Genomic DNA, 25,505 nt, shown 5'->3' with positions numbered 1-25,505 from the left:
GCCAGGATCTACTGTAATCTCTATACCCCAAAGAGGATAATAACATGGCCCTTCCTCCCGCTCCCGTAGGGAACAGGTGTACTCATACAGTATAGCAAATTTGGTAATCCCAGTAAGAGCATATGAAGACAAACTTGTATACCAGTTTTGGTGAGCATATCTCAATTCTCTCTTGACTTTCCATCTGCTCAACCTCGCATTCCGCCAAACATATGCACAGCCAAATAAGCAAGATTGCTGTGCACCCCCACTTCTATCACATTTAGATAGCTAATGAATTATAACACCATTCCATAGTACAACAGGCCAATAAATGTTCCCAAGAAATCACCAAAACACGACCAAGTGCTAAACCTTCCAAATACTTGATGTGCTACGATGTCATTTTGACCTCCTGTACTATATCCCGACTCACCCACTTCCCCCTGCAGGGATCATGTTTGTTATTGGATTATAGTTCCATTGTACTCCCAGTGCTGTGCTTGTGGGGAGAGAGGGGGGGGGTGTTATGGCTGGGCCCCTGGCTGGCTGCCACCCCTCCACCTCACCCTTCAGCATAAACCAATTGGTGATGAAAAAGTCAGTGGCAGATAACCCAAAAAATTCAAGACCTCATGTAGTGAACTACATGAGAACATAATGGATAATTGCCTCTGATGAACAGAGCCTCCATCACACTTTAAGGTACAAAGTTTAATGCAAATACTGAACTGTAACCCCCCCTCCTCCCCACCTTCCTGAGATAATCTTCTGCACATAACACTGTATACCCCTCCCCGCCCCCATGTCAAACTGTTCCAATATTCTACACTGTCAGTTTAAATATCTATCTTCACCTGTGATGTTTAGCTTTTCACAGGCCTCAATTTTGTTTAAAATGGGGGGAACAAATGAAGAAGGGGTCTGGTTTTTAAAAACTTGCTGTGCACTTCTCACCTGTGATTCCTCTTGATCTGCAGAAGTTTCTGGTGGGACAGCTTGAAGTGTCTCCTTGATATTCAATGCTGTTGCGTCCAACACATGCACTTCTTCTTGGGCAAGATTTTTCTTTTTCTGAACTTTCCTTGCCATGTAACATTGCATTCCTGCAAACCAAGGGCCAGGTGATAAAGAAAGCATGCTATCGGACAAGTCCATTGAACCTACCCAGAAGGAGGCAACATGAAAATTCAAAGTTTACCTGCAATTTTATACAGACGAGTCTACACTATTAAAATAATGAGAACCCGTCTAATAAATACAATTAGTTATTGTCTGTCTGTCTATGTCTCTACGTATGTTCATTGTTTTTTGCAAAGACCGCAGGGCTGACAACCACTACATTTGGCACACAAACCAAGTCTGACCTGGGGATTGTCCGAAGTGTATTCATCCATTACCTCAGCCTTTAAAGACCCTTTAGTTTAGACCCTCAAGACCTTTAAAACCCTGAAGATGCCAAAGACACCTAAGACTCAAAGACCCTTTAGACCCATAAGACCATTTAATACCTTAAAGACTCCTAAAACCCTGTAGACCTTTTCAGACCCTTTGAACCTTTTTGACTCCTAAGGCCCCAAATACCCATAAGACGCTTAAGACCCCTTACACCCTTCAGACAGATTAGACAGCTTGGACCCTTGACCATTTAGAGCTTTAGACCACTTGGACCTTTTGAGACACTTTGGTCATGCTTAAAAGTTTAGAACCCTTCAACCCCTTTGACACGAATGACAATTGGAGCATACCCTTTCGACCATCTAGAACCATTTAAGCGTACACCACATAAACATCTTTTATAGTCTTCTTGCAAAACAGACCATGCATTTTCCACCAAATAATGCAGAAACTTGACCCACTCAGAGGGTGGGTACTCTGCTATCTATAACAATTAATTAATCAAGGGGCCGCCGAGGAAATTGCCAAGAAATAAACTTTTTTACTTCTTTTTTGGAAGTTATTAGGTACACGTAGATTTTACTATACAACCTGCAAAAATTCCTTTGTGGAAAGAGGGAGGGAGTGGGGTTGGATTGAGTAAAAGGAGGTTAGAGGAGGGAGGGGAAGGGGAGGGGTGGGAAGAGGCATGGATAGGAGGGAGGGAATGAGTGGGAGGAGGGAGGTGAAGGGGTGGGGTGGGAGTCCAGAGGGAGGAGGGTGGGGTCGCAGGAAGGAGGGGAAGGGTGGGGTGGGAGGAGGGAGGGGAAGGGTGGGGTGGGAGGAGAGAGGGGAAGGGTGAGGTGGGAGGAGAGAGGGGAAGAGTGGGGTGGGAGTCTGGATGGAGGAGGGAGGAGGGAGGGGTAGGAGAAGGGATCCGGCAACGTCTAGTACCTTTGCTCATCTAAGAAATAAAATGCGTTGTCTGTGTGTCTGTCTGTACGTTCACATTTTTTTGCAAAGACCCCTGAGCCGACGACCACCCAGAGGGTGGGTATTCTACGATCGAACAGTATATAAAGATGAAAGTTTGTCTGTTTGTTCATTCATGCATTCGGACTCCGCAGGAACCAGTGCAAGAAACTTTGCATGGCCTCCTCTTTCATCCAGAGGAAGGTCGGGGCTATGTTTGGATAAAAAAAAATTGGCCTTCAGGCCTCGATCGGGTCTTGTGCAATAACATTGCCTGTGTTTTATTTTTTTCCCAGAAACGATCGAGTAATATGTATTGTGAAGATCATATGTCGAAGTTGTCGTGATTTGTTGTCAATAACACAAACTTAATTATGAGAGTGTTTACACGTGTGCCTGTTCTTAAAAGATTGCTCAACACAGCTTTATTAAAACACCTCTATGTTCAGGCCTCCAGTGAGTATGTTGCTTATACACTGCCTGTGTTTTCCCTGGGTAATGTGTAATGTGCTTTGTAATATTCGTTCGAGTAATATGCTTTGTGAAGTTCAGGTTCGGACGTTGAGGCTGTCATGATTTGTTGTCAACAACACAACACAAAAAGGTCAACACAAATTTAATCACAAGAGTATTTCATCGACTTTCTTCGGGCAACGCTGGGTACTTCAGCGAGTGTTTAAATAATGCAGTGAAGCCAGTTCCATTTTCAGGTGGTCTGTTTGATAAACAGCGTGTCCAATGAAGTTTTACAAGTGGGACAAGTTGATGCATGTCTGGGTTGTTATCTGTGTGATACAAAAGACGACAAACAAAATTAAACAATATAGAAAGCATAAATAAATGCCTTATGGGAAAAAGTGACATTTGAAGGGCATTCATTTACAGGAAGAGATATAATGACAAAGACACCACCAAGTATTGACTCGTGCAGTACCCAAACAAATATACAAGCCAACTCTGGTGCTCCACCCAAAGGCAGATTCAGTGCTGCCAGAGCAGCTTCATGGCAAGGAATATACTAGGTGGTTTGCCAATGCTTTCCCAGTAGCAGTCATGGCAGGAACTTGGAATTTGTTCCGGGGTGCAACAATAACTCGCCTACTCTTCATGAAGGACACCATGGGATCTTTCATGTTCACCAACTAATACTGGCAGATGGGACACCCAGTTTAATGTCCACCCGGGGGACGGCACACACATTGATGAATCAAATGGAATCAACAAGACATTGATTGTGGTATTCAACCTCCGTAAGAAGCAAGGAGAAGGTGACGTTTCAGGCGTTAACCCTTAATCAGAGCAAATTATGAAGGGTTAATGCCCGAAACATCAGCCTCTCCTTACTTCCCATGTCGGTTACCACACCTCAATCAATGTCCTGTTTATTCCATCTATTGTTCTCTCTGTCCGCGATGTAGATAGGCAACAGCTTTCACCAGCAAGACCAGGTCTTCATTCTACATTGATGAATCGCCCGACTTGCAAAAACATGAGGGTGAGAGCTGATAGTTATAGCTGTGCGAGATTCCAACCCAAGCTCGATAGCTCAGAGGCAAGTGTGCATACATCGAAGCCATCCTTACAGCTGAACAACTACATCATACACTCGTATGTTCAACTTGTATTTCTGCCTTTGTCCAAGGCTTGTAAGAGTCTGCGGATATTATTAGCACGTCATCACATTTATCACGACAGCTTCATCACAACATTTTCAAGAAAACTGCCTTAAGCGGCATTGCAATGCCTCCAGGAATAGTGCAACCACCACCCAGTTGCTACAGATGCAAAAAGTAATGCTGTTTCACTCATCTATTGCTTTTGCATAATATGTGATATATAAAGCTCTTTCTAAGCACTGACTGACTGACATTAAAGATCTGGACCCTCCAGGTGACGGAGAAAGCTGAAATATTGTGTGCCGATGGACATCGAAGCCGATACCCCAAGAAGAATCACAGAACCATTGGAAAGTATCCGTAAATGAAAATATAAATAAATGAAAATAAACAATGAAAAAATAAATGCAGGTTATAAATAAATAAATATTTTAAAAAACAAATTTGCAGAACTGATGGAAATAATCCGCAATTGAAAATATAAATAAATGAAAAAAAAAACCAAATGAAAACAAATACAATAAAAAGACCAAATGCAGGTGAGCGACCCAAGAAAATGGGGGAGCACAGTTCATATGCTGACACAATGTGTAAACACAATGTGAAGGCATACCCCACTAGTATGTGACCAAATGTGATGGAGTAGTTAGTTGTGGAGAATGTGCTATAGTCAGAGTTGTCAATAGGTCACTTGAGCCAAGACTTCTTCTACTTCCTCTTCTTCTTCTTCTTCTTCTTCTTGCGGATGGCAGTTTGGCTGCCAGGTCGCTGTCATTTTGTTTGGGCGTGACAATGCCACTGATGCTGTGCCTCTATACCAGCACACTTATTTCGCTAACCCCGGAAGGACGACAGGCTGAGTCAACCCCACCTGATGTTAATTCAGTGGCAACGGGTATCAAACTCAGGACCCAAGGATCCCAAGCCAGCCGCCCCAACCACTAAGCCAATACCGGGCTGTAGCCAAGTCTCAAGTCAAATCTGAAGTCTTTGAGAGTAAGTCTCAAGTCACAGTCACAAGGAAATTTTAATTATTTATTTCTATATATGTATATATTATGTACGTTAAAATGAAACGTATAACTTTTTAACTTCAACTGTTGTCTTTAAGACAACGTACTTTTTATGTTTTTCCTTTTTTCAAAGATAAGTCATGATGTAGTTTACAATTAATGATGACGTTGAAATAATCCAAGTCAAATGACATTGAAATCATCACAAAATCATTTTATTATTTTATCAAATCAGGACGTGCACGGGGTTAGTGATCAGGATCCCAGTTTCTTGAACTCGGCAGTCGGTATGAAAGTTCATGGTTGTGCTGTTTGTAAAGTGGACACTCCTTTTAACCGGAGTGGTGAACGGTGTGCCACCTGGCGGTCGTAAGTGCTGACATGCTGCACAAGCACATGGGATGTGAAATCATTCATCGAACCGTTCACAGCCTTGGTGAAAATAATTTATCATTTATTTTAAACCCTGTTTTACTTCGATGTTTGTTCAACGATTATATAGACAGTATATACAGTATATATTATATATATATAAATATTATATAGATCTATTATACATATTATCTATTAAATATAAAAAAATATATATATACATATATATATATATATATATATATATATATATATATATATATATATATAAATAAAATGGACATACAACGAGGGATACCCGCGCTCCGCACAGGAATCCTGTGGATGACGGCAGGTCTGAAGGAGTATGTCACAGTTAATTGTAAAATTGTAGAGGCTGCCACCATTATTATTTTTTTTCATCACCACAATAATATTATATTTTCCCCACCATGTTTTATATGCAGAAGACTCGAGTTCAAAAATGTTAAGATTTATTGGAGCATCAGATAAAAAATCATAATGCCTCAACAATGTGAGGCTGGTTTCATGTCATCATTTGCGACTTAATTAATCCTCATTCTCAAGCAAATTCCGTTGGTCCCATGTCAATCGGCTGAACTTGAAAAATTAACGTTACGAAATCAGGTGATGACGTCATAATTCGGAAACCGGAAGTCGTAAGTACAATTCTTTTACATTGGGACACTCCCGGGTACATGTTGTGTCAGCATGTGAAGTTTCGCATGCATAGGTCACAGAGAAACACACACACAGACAGACACACTTTCAATTATATATATATATATATATATATATATATATATATATATATATATATATATATAGATATATATAGATATATATACACCTCCCATGCTTCGCAAGCTGAAACTGCTGCGTAAAGCAACCAAGAAGGCCTACACAAGGTAAATGCTATGCTGTATCAAACCCTTCCCAGAGTTCCTCCACAGTTATAAAGACTATACGTGAATGTCTTTAATTAATTTCTGCACACGGTTAATAAAACGCTTTACAAATTCTTAAGCTAAACTGATTTTCAAAATTTAAATGGCAGAAATGAGCTTAACAACAGTTCCGACTGCTAAAAAAAAGAAAAAAAAAGGTTCATTTAAAATATAACTGAAATTCAGCATTGATCGTTTTTTGAGACTTTTTTTTCTTTTCCCGTGGAATAACCGCACCCCAAACTTTTTCCTATTTTGCAGATAAAATGTACGGTTTATACACAGGAAATATGGTATATATTGTTGCGGCCACGGGTACCGAGACACCAGCTTGTCACTCAGGGGGATTAATCCCCAGTTGTCCTCGGAAGAGCCCGACCTGGGGCCACCGCTCACAATTAACGTTATGGTATGGTGGGTTGTTTTAAAACCACGAACGCCACACAGTTAACCACGAGTTCCAGTGTCCACCGTCTAATTATGCTGTTTAACTGGAGGTCACGTGGTTACCTGAGGGGGAGCGCACCCTCGGCAAAGCACCAATGTTGTCTCAATTCGAATTTAATTTGGGCGGCCGAGCGTTTTAACCGCTGGTGCGTGCCGACTATTTTTGGTCAAATCTGTGGTAATTACCTCCCACTCTAGTGAGGTTCAGACAATACAAGACCAATGGAAGGAAAGGACAAACACGGACAGGTTGGAAATCAACAAATGATTTATTAATAATAAAATAAATAAATAAGAACTTTATTTTCTGAGGTAAATAAATGAATAAATTCCAAAGCAATCGAAATGAATAATTACTCAGGCAAAAATCAATCAAAATGACAGGAAAGAGACAGAGCAGATGCTAATCGGTGGGTTGACTTATTTACAGCTAAACACAGACAAGGGTACCCAGCAGATCATTCGGAGGGGGGGGGGGTGGGGGGGAGAATAGTCGTCTCGCTCACCAGAGAATAGTCGTCTGTGAAGTGAAAACGTCCTGAAATGTGTGCGTGCATGTCACGTCCGTTACCAGCACCCAGCCTTGCCGTGCACCCTCTCACGAACAGCCTTGAACGCCAGTCGACGTCTGGGAGGGCACCGAGATCATCTGTCGCGGGTTTAGACCCTGGTGCTGTGACACGGGCAGCTCCTCATACTTCACGAAGCTGGTGACGTCCAGTGACCCACACGGTCCGTCGGTGACTGACCCGCTCCTCACTCGTTGGTAACCAACCCGTGCCTTACTTGTTGGCGGCGCTGCTCACACCCACACGCGCACCACACGCTCACTTGCTCAAGCACTAGGAAGGACGAATTGTCTCGTTGTTGGCGCTGGTCAGACACCCACACGTGCATGTGCACCACACGCTCGCTTGCTCACTTGCGGGCTCGCACGTTTCCTTTCGAGCTCGCTTCTTCCCTCGCACGCTTCAACTCTCACTTTCTTTCTCTCTCTTGCACGCTTACACACTCGCTTCTTCCCTCGCGCACTTCAACTCTCGCTTTCTTTTTCTCGCGCTTCCACGCTTCTTGTTCGCTCGCGCTCGCTTGCTTTCTTTCTTTTTCCTCCTAACAGACCTCCAATTCGTTTTTATATATGCGGCCCCTCTTGGCGGGCGCAAAGTCCCCCCAAGCTCACCCCACCCCACTTGCGCACCATTACCATGACGACCCGTGAGCTTGAAAAAAAGGCGGGCGTCGGCGCTCGTGAAAAGTGTGTGTAAACATGTCTGTCGTAAAGAAAAAAAACTTCCCAAAAGTGAGGGGATCTATTCTTCACCCTTCTCAACGCATCACATTTAAAATCCCATTAGACATGGGGATGGGGCGAATCTGAACATGCATTTAAGGAAATAATTGTCTGAGGACCTGGATGTGTGGATGCATTCATCAGACCGGATTCTGAAATCCGTAACAATATCATTAACAAGTCATAATAAGCTGAGGTCATAAATAAGTCTGAAATCCCAAGTCTCAAGTCAATTTTCTCAAGTCGTAAAAATTTTGCGAATCGAGTTTGACTTGAGTCCAAGTCGCCGACTCAAGTCACACAATGTGGCTACAGTTAGGTTACCTGTTTGTTGTTTTTCCTTTCACAAACCGTACAGATGTGTCCCATCAGTGTGTTGTGCTGTACATGCTAAAACGTCACAAAACACTTTGCATTCTTGACAGTGGTCATATTGCTTTCCAAATTAATCGAACCTCTGAAGCAGTTCATGTTTGTTCCATGGATGAACATCATTCTGATTGACGCAGAGTTATTTAATGGAAAGCAAAACCAAAAAAAAACCTTACTTTATGATTTCAAGCTGGAATGTAATCCAAAAAAATTGTTTTTACACAAAAACCATATCATGTGCTCAGTTTAATTTGAATGCGAAACAAACTAAAATGGCACTCGGTGGAGTGCAGACTGTAGCTCCGCCAGGCTGAACAGTTTAAATTTGTATCCCACTGATAGGCTGGATCTCAATCCGGATCTGAACCAATATCTGATCGGCTTGTCACCGAACCAACTCATCCACCTCGTTTTGTCATAACTCGTCCATAACTTTTTGAGATATCATGCTTCATATCAGTTCAGCCCCATCTCTCAATGGTGAAGAATCATTTAAAAAATTATCAGATCAGATCTGGATCTTCACCAAAATCGAAACAATTCTAACTTGTCGTACACCCAACCCATCCAACAAATTTTGTTTGAATCCATCCACAACTTTTTGAGACATCCTGTTCACATACATACAGACAGACAAACAGACAGGATTGAAAACATAACCTCCATCCACCTTCAGTGATGGATGTAATTATAAATCCGAATTGTAACCAAATGAAAGGGTTTTGCATCACGACCGAAGAGAACCAAAGTGATGCGACCTGACTGAAAGTGTCTGTTTCGACCAAGTATATTTGACTTCGTAATTACGAGCTTTGTAGATATAACATTGTCAACAATCATCTTCAGATTCATCTACGTACCTTTCTGGATGCATCTTGCTGCTTCATCCTCTCTGTGTTTTTCCTCCTGGATTTTCTTCCGGGCACAATATCCTCGGAATGCTGTCAAATAGCCACGAGGCACGTCGAGTGAAACAGTCAGGGTATAAAATGAATGAAATCACAGGGCCAGGGCATTTCCCATGAAAGTTTGCCATATTAGAGTGACTGAGTTGACTATTATACGACACGGAAACTTGAACTAAAACTGATTGCAATTCTGCCTGGAATTAAATCAAAAGCAGTGATCATCTCAAAAGTTATTAAGGAAACAAAATTAATTGCATTTCGAAAGTTAAACCATTTCGAAAGTTAAACAGATGGTTTCTAAATCTAATCAGATGTATAATGAGAACTAATAAGGTGTGGTGTGCATCAAACTACCTAAGCACATTGATGATACCAACATATCCCCACATTTTCGAGTCACTATGTCATTGAGCTGGAAAACCAACAAGACAAAAACAAGAAGACATCGTGCACAGCATGATATTTGCAAAATCCATCAAGCAAATTTGCAATCAAAAATATTTGGTGGTTGAATTCAATGACCAAATATGCAACTCCTCTTCAAATTTAAAGTGAATTGGATGAAAAGTGGCAATTTTTGAAATTCGGCCTATGTTGACCTTTTGGCCGATATGGACCTCAAAATAATTGGTGGTTGAAGTCAGTCAACTGAAATGTAAATGCTCTTCAAATTTCAAGTCAATGGGATGAAAATTGAGGATTTCAGAAATACCACCTTAGTTGTTGACCTTGGGTCTATGTTGACCTTATAGTCGATGTTGACCTCAAAAATAGTTGTCTGGTTGAACTCAGTGACATGAAATATAAATCCTCTTCAAATTTCAAGTTAATCAGATGAAATTTAAGGATTTTAGAAATCTCACCTTAGTTGTTGACCTTTGGTTTCAATTGACCTTTTGACCTCAAAAACAATAGACTTCTTGCTTATGACAAAACTCTACCATTAGTGGGGGCAGATAACAGCAATTTTTGAGAGGAATCGTGCAAATGATGATACAAGCATCAAATTTGGCACATTTGTTCTCCATGGGATTCTAATCAAATATGCCTGATTGGCCATTTGAAAATCCAAGATGGCGGCCATTTTTCAAGATGGCCACCAAGTTCGCCTCCCGAAGTTGACTTTTTTATTAGAAGTATTTGTAGTTGTCCAATTTGCATGATCTAGGTGTGGATTCGTATGTTTTCAAGCCTGCTGGAGTGGATTTTCCTGTTTTTAAAGCCCCTAACACACACTTTTTCTGATTTTGCACCACTTTAATGATTGTCATATGAAGCTAAGGCCATTCTGCAACCGGGCCCTGGCTAGTAAATGTTCAGTTATGCATACCATGCAAATGTTCCTCCAGCTGCAACTGTCCATATATGTCCACAGGGGAGCCCTGACTGAAAGCACTTGCATATCCGGTTTCAACCTTTCTTGCAGGAACACTTGGTCAGTTCCTGACAGCTGGCTGCAATAGGGGGTAGTGTTGTCCAACATATCTGCCACGTCTCTCCTTTCTGTGTCCATCCCCATTCAGCGGGACTGCTCGTGTCTGGACTGGAGATGGTTGCCTGGCCCCAGATGATCCCAGCCTGATAGGCCGCACGCTTTGCATGTTCTCTGAGGGCTGCCTGTGTTGGTGGAATTGAGTTGTACGGCCTCTGCTTGTGGGCAAAGAGATCCAGTCTTGCTCCGTCCACACCAGTGGCTGCGCTTGATCTGTCATACATGAGGACAACGAATCTCTCAGCCTCTGCAGGTCAAGATCACGATTCAATGTTGGATGCTGGCTGAGATTGGTGAATGTTTCAGAAACATCATCAAAGACGTTCCAAGTCTGCCATGCAGTTTTCTTCCCTTTACCGCGGAAGGCAGACACGACATCACATCCAGTGAACGCATGGAAGTATGGGATCCCTCGAGCTTTCTCAGGCCCTATTGCAGAAACTACCTCATGGACTGGAATCCATTGCGCCTTGGCTTGAAGAATTCTTGCAAGTCACACTGCCTGTTCTGGCATGAGATGAACAGTCGTGAGAACAGCTGACAGTCATCTTTCAGGACTTTCTCCTTTGATCTCCCCCCAGCTTGCTCTTGTTTGAAGAAAGAAACAATGTTTTTCTTGATTAGATGATAGAAAGGACATTCACCTTCATTTTGTAGCCCCTCCATGCATGAATGGAACTGCTCTTTGCCCTGCTGGTGATGTGTAGCTACCATTTCGGCTAGAGTTGGGTCTGCAATGTTCTTCATGTCTAGTACCAGTTGGTCGGCTGATTCTTCTTGGAATGGGTTTCCCATCTCCTGCATTACTGCAGAGAGTGCTTTCACCTTTTCAAAGAAAGATTTCTGGGCACTCAGTGTCTGCTCATGGTGTCTGCTGTTGTTGGTTGCATCTTTCAGACCAGACATGGCCTCGTATCCAGCTACTAGACGACTCACTTCGGGTCCAGCGACCATCCACCTACGAAGTGCTGCCGGGTCTTCTGTCAACCCAATTGCTCCACGGTCACCTTTTATGACTGCATTGTTTTGCTCGTGGGCTTGGTCGATTGCCAGGGCAGAGAATTCTCTTCTTGACTTGTGGATAACGAAGTTCCCTTTGTGAAACTCCCTGGCCACATCTGGATGTTGTTGCTCAAGTGACATCATATCTCGGAGGTGAACTGGGATCCATCGCGCATCGTTGACATTGTTATTCGCAAAGAAGTAAAGCGCCAGCTCTGAAAGTGCTTCACGTTACAGTTTGATGTCTCCTTCTCTGAATGAGCGGATCAGGGTGAATATCGTGAGCTCAATGTCCAGCACCAGATTCCAGAACTGGAACTGTGGACTCTCTTGCCTCCGTTGTTCACACCAATCTTCAAAGGTTAGATCTGATCTGTTAGACTCTTCAGAGCGGTAGTCATGGTATGCTTCCTTCATCAGTTTGTACAAGCTGCATGTCATGATCTGGTGTGCTTGTGTTGTCCTGGTGACACTGGATGCAGACAGGAAAGACTCTGCTGTACCAGATGAGGCCACCTCTGCTTCCACAATGGAACTGGTCCAGCCACTGTCCTGTAGTAGTGTTCCTATCGATCTCAGTGCAGCCATTTCCATATGAAGTCCACCAAACATGATAACGAACTTGTCCTCTCCATATTCGGGCCACTGCCATTGTATTTGTTTTGCCAGAGCATACAACGGTTGGTCAGCAGCAATGACAGGTGTCTGCCCTGGGTTCAGGAAAGCCACTGTATCACAGACCTTCTCCATGACGTGCTTGATCGTTGCAACAGAGTGAGCCTGCTCTCGCAACAGAGGCATCAGTGCTGAAATGCTCACTTCAAATGGATGGCTCCTTTTCTGTGTTGCATGGTGGGCTGACCATGTGATGCAGACTGCATCAGCCACATCCTCAGTGAGGAACACTTCCTCCAACCAAGAATATTCTTCTTTCAAGTGTGACAATATTGACTCGGGTGCTGGTAAGGACTGGTTTGCTACTGGAGGAGGATTGGGATCTTTCGTAATGTATGCTGGTCGAACACACTGATCTCTACTACTGGATTGGTCACGACGGCTCCGTGCGTGAAGCCACCGGAAGTGCACTTCCCGCCATCTTGGCTCCCCCAAAAGAGGCGAACCGTCGTAACATGCAACGTTGAACCGGGCCCGGGCGATTTTGCAAAATATATTTCTTCAAATATATTTCAACTTCTGTCTAATATTTTAATGGATTTTGAAGTAAATTACTGTTCATATTACTTAATTGAATTCCGGACAATTCCCTTGGAGCACCTTGGCAATTGCAAGGAGGCGATCAATGCATATTCTGAGGCCCGACACAGGGTTGGATCGGAAAACAAACATAGGCCTAACATCCAAGTTACATTGGGCTCCAGGTCACTTCATCAATAACAAAACAAAACTAGTCATGTTTTTTATGTTATTTAAAATACGTTTTGTTATTTTAAGCAATTTTTTGTTATTCTACGTTTCTTTATGTTTTTGGGGCAAGTTTATAGGCTGCGGGATGTTGGCTTGAAGGGCGTTTTGAGACCAAAGTTCGCAGGCAAAAGTTAATCATGACGAGGCCAATAACTCCATACATAGCCTTTCAATGTCCAACACATCCTGAAACCTTATAAATATAATATCCTTCTCGTAAATAACATCATGTAGCTGTGTACTTTTCTCACAGGCAGCGTGGGGTACCCCCCCCCCCATCTCAACACTCCTTGTGTGTTATACAATGTAAAGTTCAAAACATATTGAGGAGTTACGTGTTAAAAACTGAAAAATTACATCAATAAATGAAGAAGATGATTCTGCTTTCATTTTGCACACAAGAATGTTTTGGAATGTACAAACTTCAGGTTAAATCAACATTCCCCTATCATTTGGAGGAGTGGGGGAAGGAACCCCCCCCCCACCATCAGACTGTCCCCCTCAGTCACTTCCCTCCCTTACACCATGGATCCCTTCCATCCCACCTCTCTTCCTTCTCTTAATGTTGTCAACTTTATATGTACTTAGGGATCAGGACTTAGACCATTACTATTAATTATTTACATCAATGATTTGGAGAGAGGGGTGAAGAGGTTTTCCAAATTTGCAGATGACACAAAGCTTGGAGGGAAGGTGGATATCAGAGGGGGTGGTGATCAGATTCAGGAAAGTGTTGATACTTTCATAGATTGGGCAAAACATTGGAGAATGTAATTTAACCTGAGCAGGTGTAAGGTGTTGGGGATGGGGAAGAAGTTCTTCCGAAGAACAATATAAATAGAGATTACAGGATACAAGGGGTAATGTTGGAGTGTGTCACATGGGGGAAGGATCTCGGGGCGGTAAGAGATATGGGAGGTAAGCAGGCAGCACAGTGTCAGGCAGCAAAATGTGAAGCAAATCTGGTTTTCAGTTGTATTTGGAGGGGGATCAATTACATATCAAAAGAGTTGTTAACATAGCCCAGGAATTTAGTGAGGGCCACGTCTAGAATATTGTGTGCAGTTTTGGTCACCACAACTCAGGAAGGACATCGCTGCCATGTCGAAGGGTTCAACGCAGGGCGAACAGATTGATTCCGGGCCTCACTCGACTCAGCTGAGGAGCGGTTGAAGGAGACAGGGCTTTATGCAATAGAAAGAAAGAGGTTACGAGGCGATATGATCGAGATGTTTAAGGTGTTGAAGGGCATCGACAAAATAAGTGCAGAACAATTATTCAGCAGAGTAGACACAGTGATCGCACCAGGGGCATTGCTTGAGAGTAAAGAAGAGTCGAGTTAAGAAGGTAGTGAGGTAGGGGTCTTTCACTCAAAGAGTAGTTAATGCATGGAACGGTCTCCCTGGAAAGGAATTGGTGACAGAAACAGTAGATGGGTTTAAATTGTAATTAGATAGGAACCTGGAAGTTATGGAGATTGAGGGGTTGAGGAAAAAACCTGGTGTTGGCTTAGTGGTTCGGGTGGCGGCTTGGGATCCCAGGGTCCTGAGTTCAAGTCCCGTTGGCCGCTGAATTAATATACACCAGGAGGTTGACTCAGCCTGTCATCCTTCCGGGGTCAGAAAAATGAGTACCAGTGTACTGGTAAGGGGGACACTGCATCAGCGGCACAGCCGCGTCCCAACCAATGATGCAACTTGCAGCCACAGGCTGCACTCGATAGAGAGAGAGAGGGGAAGAAGGATGTTTCAGGTCTTTTTGCAAGTTTGAGCATTGATGGATGATTATGTGCATGTCTGCAGAGTGTTGTTGATGGGGGGTGGGTCTTGTCAAGGGGTGTTGTGTGGTTGATGTTTTTTTTTTGGTTTTTTTTTTTACCCAAGACATGCCCACTCCTCTGGAAGTTGGAAAAAAAAAAGTCCGGAATTTTCTTGTGTTGATGTGGTGCAGGTATGATGGGCCGAAAGGTCTCCACCTGCGTTTAATCACCGTGTGTATGACATCACAAAACACACTTAACACATGAAAATGTGAAATGTCAACGTTCCCTGTCAGCGCACAGACGTAAAAGGTGATTAAACCACGCAAAGTGACATTCTCTCACGGTCACATGAGGTCTGTGATTTTCACAAGTTCATTTCACCAACTAATAAAACTTTGCATGAGTTACATGCAAAGTTTATTGCTTGCATTTGGAGATTTCTTACTGCCAGTCTGCTGTTTTCGTATTCACTGCAGTGATGTTTTGGGGGAGACAAGATGGCGGAAAGTGAACTTCCGGTGACTTCACTCCTCCGTATACAATCGCTGTGGACGTGACCAATCCAGTAGTAGAGATCAGTGGTCGAACATTGAGAATCCTGGTGTTGGCGCAGTGGTTAGGGCAGCGGCTTGGGATCCAAAAGGTCATGAGTTCAAGCCCCGTTGGGCCACTGAATTAATACACTAGGGGGTTGACTCAGCCTGTCATCCTTCTGAGGTCGGCGAAATGAGTACCAGTTGTACTGGGCCCGGTGTATGCCTAGGTTCAAATATCTGTACCATATCCCTGTGTGTCGTATGAGGAGACCAGGGTTGCGTCAGGAAGGGCATCCGGCGTAAAACCTATGCCAAATCATTATGCGGACAATAAAACGGATTTCCATACCGGATCGGTCGAGACCCGGGTTAACAACGACCGCCACCGGTACTGTTGGTCAGCGGGGTACATGGTGGAAATTGTGTTACTGCTGGGCGAAGGAGGAGGAGACGGTTTAAGGCGTGTCCAGAAGCAGTGGGAGAGGGGGAAGGGTAGAAGTGTGGAGGTGAGAGTTGGAACTCTGAATGTTGGGACTATGACTGGCAAAGGGCAAGAGTTGGCTGATATGATGGAGAGAATAAAGGTGGACATACTGTGTGTACAAGAGACCAAGTGGATGGGGAATAAGGCTCGGAGCATTGGAGGTGGTTTCAAACTGTTCTACCATGGTGTGGATGGGAGGAGAAATGGAGTCGGGGTAATCCTGAAGGAGGATTATGTCAAGAGGGTATTGGAGGTGAGGAGAGTGTCTGACCGAGTGATGAGTGTGAAGTTGGAAATTGAAGGGGTGATGATGAATGTCATCAGTGCATATGCCCCGCATATGGGGTATGAGATGGAGTATAAAGAAGATTTCTGGAGTGAGTTATATGAAGTGGTGGAGAGTGTATCCAAGGATGAAAGAGTGGTGATTGGAGCAGATTTCAATGGACATGTTGGGGAAGGGAATAAAGAGGATGAGGAGGTGATGGGAAGGTACGGTCTCAACAAGAGAAATGTGGAAGGGCAAATGGTGGTAGAGTTTGCAAAAAGAATGGAAATGGCAGTGGTAAATACGTATTTCAAGAAAAAGGAGGAGCACAGGGTGACGTACAAGAGTGGAGGAAAGTGCACACAGGTGGATTACATCTGAAGTAGATGCAACCTGAAAGAGATTAGAGACTGAAAGGTGGTGGCAGGGGAGAGTGAAGCTCGACAGCATCGATTGGTGGTCTGTAGGATGATTTTGGAGGTGAGGTTGAGGAAGAGAGTGAGGGCTGAACCAAGGACCAGATGGTGGAAGCTGAAGGAGGAAGACTGTTGTGTGAAATTTAGGGAGGAGGTGAGACAGGTGTTGGATGGTGGTAAAGAGGTGTGGGATGATTGGGCAACTACAGCAGAAGTGGTGAGGGAGATAGCTAGGAAGGTACTCGGTGTGATATCTGGACAGAGGAAGGAAGATTAGGAGACTTGGTGGTGGAACGAGGAAGTAGAGGAAAGTATAAGGAAGAAGAGGTTGGCGAAAAAGAAGTGGGATAGCCAGAGAGATGAAGAAAGTCGGCAGGAGTACAAGGAGTGGCGGCGCAAGGCGAAAAGAGAGGTGGCAAAGGCGAAGGAAAAGGCATATGACGAGCTGTATGAGAAGTTGGATACAAAAGAAGGGGAAAAGGATTTATACCGATTGGGATGACAGAGGGACTGAGCTGGGAAGGATGTGCTGCAGGTCAGGGTGATAAAGGATGCAAATGGGAATGTGCTGACGAGCGAGGAGAGTGTGTTGAGAAGGTGGATGGAGTACTTTGAGGAGCTGATGAATGGAGAGAGAGAGAGAGACAGAGAGACAGAGAGACAGAGAGACAGAGAGACAGAGAGAGAGACAGAGAGACAGATAGAGAGAGAGAGAGAGAGAGAGAGAGAGAGAGAAAGACACACAGAGAGACAGACACATAGACAGACACAGAGACGGAGACACAGAGACAGAGAGACAGACAGAGACAGAGAGAGAGAGAAAGACAGAGACAGAGATGGACACAGAGAGAGAGACCGAGAGAGAGACCGAGAGGGAGACCGAGAGGGAGACCGAGAGGGAGACCGAGAGGGAGACCGAGAGGGAGACCGAGAGGGAGACCGAGAGGGAGAGAGAGACCGAGAGAGAGAGAGACCGAGAGACCGAGAGAGAGACCGAGAGAGAGACCGAGAGAGAGACCGAGAGAGAGACCGAGAGAGAGAGACCGAGAGACCGAGAGAGAGACCGAGAGAGAGACCGAGAGAGAGACCGAGAGAGAGACCGAGAGAGAGACCGAGAGAGAGACCGAGAGAGAGACCGAGAGAGAGACCGAGAGAGAGACCGAGAGAGAGACCGAGAGAGAGACCGAGAGAGAGACCGAGAGAGAGACCGAGAGAGAGACCGAGAGAGAGACCGAGAGAGATCGAGAGAGATCGAGAGAGATCGAGAGAGATCGAGAGAGATCGAGAGAGATCGAGAGAGATCGAGAGAGATCGAGAGAGATCGAGAGAGATCGAGAGAGATCGAGAGAGATCGAGAGAGATCGAGAGAGATCGAGAGAGATCGAGAGAGATCGAGAGAGATCGAGAGAGATCGAGAGAGATCGAGAGAGATCGAGAGAGATCGAGAGAGATCGAGAGAGATCGAGAGAGATCGAGAGAGATCGAGAGAGATCGAGAGATCGAGAGATCGAGAGAGAGAGAGAGAGAGAGAGAGAGAGAGAGAGAGAGAGAGAGAGAGATGGAAGAGGTGGAGATAGTGAATCTGGAAGTGGGTGGATCAGTAAGGATGAAGGGAGGACTGCTATGAAGAAGATGAAAAGTGGAAAGGTGGTTGGCCCAGATGATATACCAGTGGAGGCATGGAAGTGCTTATGAGAGATGGCAGTGGGGTTGTTAACCAGATTGTTTAATGAAGTCTTGGAAAGTGAGAGGATGCCGGAGGAGTGGAGATTAAGTGTACTGGTTCCGATTTTCAAGAATAAGGGTGATGTGCAGAGCTGTGGAAATTACAGAGGGATAAAGTTGTTAAGCCACACCATGAAGTTGTGGGAAAGAGTAGTGGAAGCGAGGTTGAGAGGAGAGGTGACGATTTGTGAGCAGCAATATGGGTTTATGCCAGGAAAGAGCACCACTGATGCAATGTTTGCTTTGAGAATGTTGATGGAGAAGTATAGGGAAGGTCAGAAGGAGTTACATTGTGTGTTTGTGGATTTAGAGAAAGCTTATGATAGGGTGCCAAGAGAGGAGTTGTGGCATTGTATGAGGAAGTCGGGAGTTGTGGAGAAGTATGTGAGGATGGTGCAGGATATGTGTGAGGACAGTGTGACAGCGGTGAGGTGTGCGGTAGGAATGATGGACTGGTTTAAGGTAAAAGTGGGATTGCACCAAGGATCGACTCTGAACCCTTTCCTGTTTGCAATGGTGATGGATAGGTTGACGGATGAGATCAGGCAGTAGTCTCCATGGACTATGATGTTCGTGCATGACATCATGATCTGTAGGGAGAGTAGGGAGCAGGCTGAGGCGAGCCTCGAGAGGTGGAGGTACGCAATGGAGAGAAGGGGAATGATAGTCAGTAGGAGTAAGACAGAGTACATGTGCGTAAATGAGAGGGAGGGTGGTGGTGTGGTGCGGTTGCAAGGAGTTGAGGTGGGGAAGGTGGATGGGTTTAAATACTTGGGATCACCTGTCCAAAGTAACAGAGAGTGTGGGAGAGAAGTGAAAAAGAGAGTGCAGGCAGGATGGAGTGGTTGGAGAAGAGTTGCAGGAGTGATTTGTGACACAAGGGTAGCTGCAAGAGTGAAGGGGAAAGTATATAAGACGGTAGTGAGACCAGCTATGTTGTATGGTTTGGAGGCGGTGGCACTAACAAAAAGACAGGAAGCGGAGCTGGAGGTGGCAGAGTTCAAGATGCTGCGATTCTCGTTGGGAGTGACTTGGATGGACAGGATAAGGAATGAGTATATTAGAGGGACTGCGCAGGTAGGACGGTTTGGAGAGAAAGTGAGAGAGGCGAGATTGAGATGGTTTGGACATGTGCACAGGAGGGAAGCAGAGTATATCGGGAAAAGGATGCTGAGGAAGGAGCCACCAGGTCAGAGGAGAAGAGGAAGGCCAAAGAAGAGGTTCATGGATGCGGTGAGGGCGGACATGTGGGTGGTTGGAGTGTCAATGGAATATGTGGAGGATAGAGCAAAATGGAGACGGATGAAGCGCTGTGGCGACCCCTAACGGGAGCAGCGGAAAGAAGAAGAAGAAGCTTCTGGTCGAACATTGGTGAATGCTTCTGGAAGCTCTGGAACTTTCTTCACCTTCATTTCTGACTCCAGTTTGAGCAGCTCACATTCATCGCCAGCATTTTAAGTGCTTGGATGTTGGAAAATGGACACACTTGTGCCATGGAAGGATATTTGAGCTCTGGTCGCAGTCGGATTATGATCTATGTTGTCCATTGCTGCAGTTGTGAACAACTGCTTTCTCAAGACTGGGGGACAGATAACTCCATCTTTCACATACCGTGCAACAACTGCTTCTCCTAACTGGGCTGAGACTTCTAGGACTCTGTCGTATGGTATGCTGAACCCATTCTCATGGAGCATGTCAATGAGTTGTCTCTTCCTCATCTTGGCAAACACATACAGGCCAATGTCGACTGCAAAAGGTGTCTCACGGTCCTTGGAATGCCTGTGGACATCCGTTCCTTCCTTGTACTTGGCAAAGCAGTTGTACTGCAGGAGCTGTGATATAGAAAGGTCAGATTTCGATGCTCCATGCTGGAGTTGGGACTTGATGTCTGCACCATGTTCGACCATGCATACAAATTGCAGAAGTGATGGTGGTACAGCCTCTTCTCGGTCTGTGTCGTGAAACGTGCTGCTGAAATGCGACTTTTGATGGAGCATGTCTCGTCTTATTATCCCAGCAGCTTTCACGAGATGGATTGCTTCACCGTACTTGGATGCTTGTGTGAGGATTGAGCCTATATCATTCTCAAAAGCCAGCAGAACATCTCGTCCTTGGCGATGAGCTTGCAGCTTGGGGATGTGAAAAAGCAGCTGGTCCTTAAGTCGACTAGGATGAACATAAGGCGATTCAACACCAAGCTGCTCCAGCCTCTGCTTGTAAAGCATGGTCATATCAGCAAGCCTGAAAATGGGTGGATCTGTACTATCACTGGCAGTTTTCATCTCACTAATGTAGGTGACCAGTTCGGAGAAAGCAATTGGATATGCTTCCTTCCAGTGCTCCTGTGCTTTCTCTTGCTCCTGCGCCTTCAGATAGTCTCGTTCTCGGTTATACAGTGCCACCAAGCAGGCAGGGTGATATTTCAGTTCTTGTACTAAGACATCTCCTACACTCGGTTTGGCAAGGAGTTTTCTATCACTGAGTGTTTTTGCACATTTGTTTATTCTCTTATTCAATTTCATTGTCATTGCTTCTCTCAGCTCACCCCCTTGGGTTTCGCAAAGAAAACATTCTTGTGTTTTAGCTTCTTGGACCTTTCGTGGGATATTACTTCTACTGCCCTCATCACTAGCACCTGCAGGGAATGATCTTTTTTCAGCTCTGTGTAACTGTGTGTTGTTAAATAGAAGCCTGAAACTCTCATGATATCGTGCCTTGTTTTGTCTCAAGGTTGCCTCTATCCCACCACCTTCGTCAAGTCTTGCAGGGTCGTGCTTGATTGGTAGTGCATTGAGTGAGTGAAACAGAGGAATATTCCTTGCCAAGTTCATATACCCATCATCTCCTCTTTTGGCAGGATTGGCCTGGGGGGACTTTAGATCTTCTTTCTTAACCTCCTGACATAGGCAGCACTTGGTCCAGACAGTGTTCCATGATTTACCAGAAGAACTCACGTCCATGGCCAGTCTGACATTCAGGGTTGAGGGTTTATCCTTTTAGCACCCTGTACATGTACAATGGACACTTTCCTGTTTGGGATACAACTTGGTTTATGAATCTGCTCTACACCTAGTCCGATCGTTCATCCAGTATCACAAGTCCTATGTGATCTGTACACCATCCAGATAACTAAAACCCCGTTATCCTTGGCTCGGCTCTCCCGCGCTGGCACGTCCTGTCGATTCAGGTGCGGCTGCCTAACTGATCCGGGGTTGATTCGGCAACATTTGGGACACTAGTGAGTTGTTGCAGTATGATGCCAACAATGATGCCAACATACAATTCCTACTTAGCAGACACTGAACCCCATGCTGAGTTTCACAGCAGTGATGTCACCAATGTGCCTTGGTAGTGCCCGACAATCACTCCTCCAAGAAATTCTTACTTGGCGATGAACTGGAAATGTTGATTAAAGGACTGGTAAGTGGCCTGGATTCAATCAGAACATCTGTTTCATCAACTTCGTGCACTTAGAAAATTTGGAGCTGGATGTACTCCATCAGATGCAGAGACCTTCTGTGTGCTACCCTCATCTAGTTTAGCCCACGAGCCAATGCGGTTTACCAGGGTGCGGCCGATGCCGTGCATTCACAACTTATTGGAGTCATAGATGAGAGTTGGGCCAGTGATGAGGACCAGTGCCAGTAGTCCATCCAAGGGATGTGGCTGACTGCTGAAACAAGGGTACTACCTCGAACACTACACCCCTACACCCCATGCATAAGTAGCTACTACTACATGCATGTTAAGTCATGCAAACGTATGAAAATCATAAACAAATGTGCAAAATCAGAAAAAGTGTGTGTCAGGGGGCTTTAAAAACAGGAAAATCTACTCCAGCAGGCTTGAAAACATCGGAATCCACACTTAGATCATGCAAATCGGACAACCACAAATACTTCTAAGCAAAAAGTCAACTTCGGGAGGCTAACTTGGCGGCCATCTTGAAAAATGGCCGCCATCTTGGATTTTCAAATGGCCAATCGGGCAGATTTGATGAGAAAGCCCTGCAGAACAGAAATGCCAAATTTGATGCTTGTATCATAATTTGCACGATTTTCTACTATCTACTACACTACATGTGGTGAAGTGTCGTTAAGATCAGTTTAAAATTGTAACCTGCAGGCGATAAACAGTCATACAGACAGACTTACAGACAGACAGAGAGACAAACAGAACAAAATCGACGAACCAATATACTTGAAAAATCTTCGATTTTGCAAGTAATGAAGAAAACTGTTTCAAGCATCTGTGATGATGTGAGGGCAGGATAAGCTCATATCACAACTGTGATTGGTTCTCGTTTTTCAATTTGATGAAACGGATAAATTACTTCAACAGAATGACTTCCAAAATCACACCATTGTTATGCTGAATGTGACACAACCAATGTCAGCCTACCGGCCTGCACAACGATGGCACCCTGCTCCCGGCGATGCCGCAGAGCTCGAAAATGTCTCGCGGCGAGGCGAGCACGTATGCAGGCCTGAAATCTGGCCAAGCGAGTTTCCATCACGAGCAGCATTCGGTCCAACCGCTCTACATGATTGTACTTGAGGAACACCTTGGTCTGACCAATTAACCAGTCCTGCAACCCCACATGCTCCAGGACAGCGCGGACGCTATCGGATGAGGCCAAGGGCTGATCGTTTGCTGGAAAAGCCAACACGTAATACCTGGGTGTCCAAAAAAAAAAGAAAGGTTCGGTTTGTGTTACAAACAGAGATAAATGCTTGTAAAGATCACATGACCAAGTTTCGGAAGCATGAATGTTGCTTTAAATGTGAAGAAATTGATAATTCAAATGTTGATTAAAATGAGTGAAATTAAAAGTGGCATTGTGTTGGTGATCAATGTGTACAAACACAACAAATGTATGTGGCCAAATTAGTGTAATGATATCAATAAATAGAAGGAAAGTGATCCCCAAAACCCGCTTCCTTTTGTGGATCTCGTGACCTTTGCAGACGTGTGAAGCATCAACTGGATGCAACGCCCGGTGCACTCTTCCATCCACTCCTACCTGAGGTTTCTTTCATCAGGACCCTCATCCACCCTTCATTCTCAGAAGTGCATGTTAAAGGCGTGGTGTGTGCGTGTTTTGTTTCATCTCAGTTGAAGGACACTCTGTGGTCGAAATATAAAACGGCTGAGTCTTTGTTTTTCATTAAAATCTTGAGTTAGTCATTACTTGTGCATTTATCACAATTTTGTGATCTCTGCGCACAATGTGTCCACCAACTGGACTTGTCTTTTTTTTCTTTTTATCCCACAGGAGTAGGTTGGGATATCGCTCAGGGTCTGCACAGGCCAAAACTGTGTAATGTGGGCCCTTTGGAAATTTCGTCCAAAGGAATTAATGGCGATCGACTAAAAAAAATTATTGGAGTACATCTTCGATGCTCTTGATATTTCAATTTGGATATCGTCCCTTCATGGATACAACAAAGTGGATCATTAAATTAGACATTGGGAGAGATACTCTCATCTAGCCCAAGACACGTTGGAATGAGGAAAGTGCTTAAGAGGAGCATATTACCTCCTCTTGTTGTGGATTACCAATGCATTTGGAGAACTTGGGAATTCACAAAGCTGTCTTTTCAACTTTAGAAAAAGTGAAAATGATGACGTGCTGGCCCGATCTATCACTCCGAGCATTTACGTTTCAACAGAAAATTTGCGATCACAGTCTTCTTGTCATTGGACTGCAGTAATTTTGCCACTTTTTGCCTGATCCACAATTTTCAAGTCGGACGAGAATGAAAGATTATAAATACTCATCACAGGATATTCAACCCATTCGACGTCGGCTTCCTCAACCCTCTCTTTTATTTAATTCAACTCAGTAACTTCACACAAAGTACATTATGGTGTGAAGCATACAGCTCGAATTTGGAATGTCGTTCATCGGTCTGTCTCAACTCCAAATCACTTATATTTAAATTTTTTTTTTTTTAAACTCCACAAAACAATTCCAAGAAAACACAATTTTTTTTCCACTGCCCCCAGGGCACAGTGTCTGCAAACAGATTTTCATCCACAAACCACCAAGGCAAACAGTTTAATCATCCACCGTGAATCTCTGAAATTCCTCCAAGTGATGACAAGTCAAATTTTTTTTATTCTCAATCCTGTTCTTCGTGCTAAATGATGTTCCACATATATTTTCTCTCTTGACCTTTCTTAAAGTAGAGCATGACAAAACACTCCTCCCCTCTCCCTTATTATATATACATGTATATCACAGACACACACACACACACACACACACACACACACACACACACACACACACACACACACGCTCCGTTCCACCTTCTGAAACCCGCATGTGGAGGTAACAACCAACAAGCACACCCTCTCTTGTGATTCATTATACAGTGGGTGGAACTTTTTCATATATGCTTCAAGGATGTGGACAGCTTACATTCTACCCATCGAAGGTTGTGCTGAGATGGCTTGTTTGGCATTCCTTTTCCTGCTTTGTTTGTCCATCGTCTCATAATGCCCTTGCAATTCATATGAAGTGCACTAATATCTCCTCCTGTCTTTTTCCTGCATGCAGTGCATGTACAAACTCTTTTCCCGAGGACTTTTTCAATCATGGGCCTCCTGGATATGCCCCATGGAAGCCCACTATCGCCTTCTGCCAGAAAAAAAAAAACATTTCACCGAGACGGAGAGTGATTGTTTGATTGTAGATGCTGACAAGCCAATCAAGTGAGAAACTTTGTTCTTGATGTCGCCTGGCTTCTTGAGTATTCTTTCTGCAGCGGGGGTTTATACAAGTTGGCAAGCACTCTATCACACTCCCAACTTGACCTTAAAGATAGTAGAAGTCGCAAAAGCTCAGGAAATGAGCAACTCATCTCAGACTGTCCCAGATTTCCCCTGCTGTTGTGGCAATGGCATTTATGTGGCTGGTCAAGTTGAGGTACCGATTGATAGTAGTGACCCTTCAAGGATGTTGACCGGCTGAGATACCTCACATTGAAAATGTTTATTACCTGGCATTTTATGTCCATTTGTCAGAGCAGATTAGATTTTGAAAGCTGGTCTCTAAAGTCTGGTTCAATTTGGTCGTGCTCTCCCATGCCACAT

At 44.3% G+C, this 25,505-nt stretch overlaps 2 protein-coding genes across 2 annotated transcripts in view; both read right to left on the bottom strand.

Annotated features, from left to right (window-relative positions):
• The window catches only part of MYO3A (myosin IIIA), a 229,865-nt gene that overhangs the window by 13,760 nt on the left and 190,600 nt on the right, over window positions 1-25,505 (bottom strand). The window contains exons 29-31 of the mRNA XM_085872728.1: window positions 22,806-23,080; window positions 9,247-9,327; window positions 937-1,085 (exon numbers count right to left, since the gene is read on the bottom strand). Coding sequence (XP_085728854.1) covers window positions 937-1,085; window positions 9,247-9,327; window positions 22,806-23,080 — 505 coding nt within the window. The remainder of the gene's footprint in view (window positions 1-936; window positions 1,086-9,246; window positions 9,328-22,805; window positions 23,081-25,505) is intronic.
• Window positions 12,020-21,364, bottom strand: LOC147029586 (uncharacterized). The gene is given in 3 exon segments (XM_085872012.1): window positions 12,020-12,768; window positions 19,772-19,835; window positions 19,838-21,364. Coding segments are annotated over 3 exon segments (2,340 nt in total).

Source organism: Eptatretus burgeri, chromosome 3 (genome assembly GCF_056783735.1).
Source record: "Eptatretus burgeri isolate ZD-2024b chromosome 3, Ebu_testis_v1, whole genome shotgun sequence".
NCBI classification, from domain to species: domain Eukaryota; kingdom Metazoa; phylum Chordata; class Myxini; order Myxiniformes; family Myxinidae; genus Eptatretus; species Eptatretus burgeri.
This window is presented reverse-complemented; position numbering and strand designations above follow the sequence as displayed.